The sequence below is a fragment of the Vicia villosa genome, linkage group LG5 (assembly GCF_029867415.1).
Source record: "Vicia villosa cultivar HV-30 ecotype Madison, WI linkage group LG5, Vvil1.0, whole genome shotgun sequence".
Taxonomy (NCBI): domain Eukaryota; kingdom Viridiplantae; phylum Streptophyta; class Magnoliopsida; order Fabales; family Fabaceae; genus Vicia; species Vicia villosa.
Genome location: NC_081184.1, coordinates 127,215,391 through 127,217,629, shown reverse-complemented (window position 1 = coordinate 127,217,629; position 2,239 = coordinate 127,215,391). Strand labels below are relative to the sequence as shown.

Below are 2,239 nucleotides of genomic sequence, written 5' to 3'. Positions count from 1 at the left end.
TATCAAACGACCCTCTTGAAAATTCTATCGATTGTGGAGCAGATGCAAATCCACCAATATGCCCATCCTCACCAATTAACGACTCTTGATCTCCTCGGCCTACACCAACATATATTGGGATCCGACCGTCACGTCTTCGTGTTCACGCCACTATAAGAAAAACACATTAACAAATACAAAAAAAATCCAAAACGGATATCTTCCTAAAAGATTTCCCGTAGCTAAAAAATTGCTCCTCCCGAAATACTTGCATAAAGATTTTCGATGTTGTTTTCCTACGAGGCAGATAACTTTAAAAAAGAGTTCTGATAGTTTCAATGCATCAAAATACTTTCTCAAATAGTTTCGATATGTTTCAAAAATTGGAACACTTACTCAATGATTTCCGATTTGAGTTTTGTGGATCGAAGAACTTCTTCAATTACTTACAAGATGAATATTTTTCCATGTTTTTGATAATTTGAAAAATAAACGAGCAAGAAAGTAAAAAAAAAAATCAAATACATTATTATACATAAGTATTTTTGTCAAAATTGATAAAACATAGGAATATGGGGGTAAATATGAGATAAAATTTGAGAATTTTTCAATTCAGCTCATGATTCTCTCACACACCACGTGAAATGTCAATTATGCCCCTTGCTTCTGTAGATACGTCTCTGGAAGCACATTTTTTTTCAAAAAAATTGTTTCTTTTCCGTAGATGCATCCCTTCCGTAGATATAGCTACGAAAGATTTCTTAAACTTGAGCTTTTCTCAATTAATTGAGAAAATCCCAAGTTTTACTATGGTTTAACGCTTCCGTAGATGCTATAAAATTAACTAATTTGGTATTTTTCCAATTAATTGAGAAATTAATTTGAGATTTTCTCAATTAATTGGGATATTATAAAGTATTTTTCCAATTAATTAATTGGGAAAATACCAAATTTCACTAAAAAATCTTCCATAGATGCATTTACTTGAGATGCATCCACGAAAATTAGAGGATATTATTACCAGTTATTAGATGCGTGAGACACGTATGAGGTGAAGTTAGAAATTTTTAAAATTTTATTGGGCCAGCCAATGAACTTTGAAGGGTTTTTAAAAAATAAATATAAATACGAGAAACTAAATTGGGAAGAGTAGGGTTTTTGTCTTTTCTCGCAGCTTCATTCGGATCTTCTCCTCTTCCAGCCGCACCGCACGACTCTACCGCGTAAGCTTTCTTCTGCATTTCCACCTCTTCAATTTACCATTCCGTCATACGTTGCTTAGCAATTTTATTGAATTTTTCGTTTTCGATTACTCTCACTGTGTTCATTCCGTGGTTCTTCGAAATTGATTTTGCTGTTGAAATTGTACTCTTTCAACTTTGGTGTTGCAATGATTGTTTATTGTTTTTCATTATTTCACATTGCAATCACGGTTTCAATAATCATGATTTGGTAATTTTTGTATCACTGTGTTATTTTCTGCTCCGATCTGTGATTGCTGTTAAACTTGTTTGATAGTTTTTACTGAAATTTTTATTTTTCAAAACCCTAATTCTAGATTTGTATAGTGTTATAAATTGTAATTTTAGATTTGTAACTTTAAGTATGGTTGTGTTTTGTGCAGAATGGATACTCAAGTCAAGTATGCTAAGGTTGAGACAATTGTTGGGCGCACTGGTTCAAGAGGACAGGTGACTCAAGTTAGAGTGAGTTTTCTGGATGACCCGACCCGTCGCATCATGAGGAATGTGAAAGGACCAGTCAGAGTGAATGATGTCCTCACTCTACTGGAGTCTGAAAGAGAAGCAAGGAGGTTGCGGTAGAGGAATATACTCAATGTTCTGGTTCTGGATTTAATAAGTCATTGGGTTTTTGGGGCATTTTGTTGATAGCCAGTGTTATTGTGAAACACTTACATTGTGCACTTTGTTATGATTTTGTCAGGCTTTGGGCAAACCTTTGATTTGAATCCTTAATGATGAATTGCATTTTGGTTTGTTATAATTTGCTTTGATTTTTAGTGTTTGATTATGCAAGTGAAATCACCTTTTGGGTGTGCGTGATATTTCCTTTGGTAGTAAATTATATCCTGCAATCTTGGTTTTGAGATAATTTCATTTGGTAGTAAAATTTATCCTGCAATCTTGATTGAGATATGACAAATTTCTTTTTCTGTTTTGGACAAAGGCAATGTCTCTATTTTATGGTTTCATAAATAAAATATTGCAGGGCGTAATCTCTTAATATCTGCAATGCAATA

The 2,239-nt window shown here is 33.5% G+C and overlaps 1 protein-coding gene across 2 annotated transcripts; it reads left to right on the top strand.

Annotated features, from left to right (window-relative positions):
* Window positions 1-1,074: 1,074 nt before the first annotated feature.
* On the top strand, window positions 1,075-1,983 carry LOC131607288 (small ribosomal subunit protein eS28-like). Of its 2 annotated transcripts, none has more exons than XM_058879300.1 (2): window positions 1,075-1,202; window positions 1,604-1,983. In XM_058879300.1, exon 2 carries the CDS (start codon window positions 1,605-1,607, stop codon window positions 1,800-1,802), a length of 198 nt encoding a protein of 65 aa, XP_058735283.1. In that variant the 5' UTR covers window positions 1,075-1,202; window position 1,604; the 3' UTR covers window positions 1,803-1,983. The 2 variants fall into 2 exon arrangements, with proteins under 2 accessions (XP_058735283.1, XP_058735284.1); XM_058879301.1 differs by lacking the exon at window positions 1,075-1,202 and adding an exon at window positions 1,297-1,431.
* Window positions 1,984-2,239: the final 256 nt, after the last annotated feature.

Bases quoted from the DNA above. Each gene is read 5' to 3' on its own strand.
- LOC131607288 (XM_058879300.1), top strand. From the start codon at position 1,605: ATGGATACTCAAGTCAAGTATGCTAAGGTTGAGACAATTGTTGGGCGC.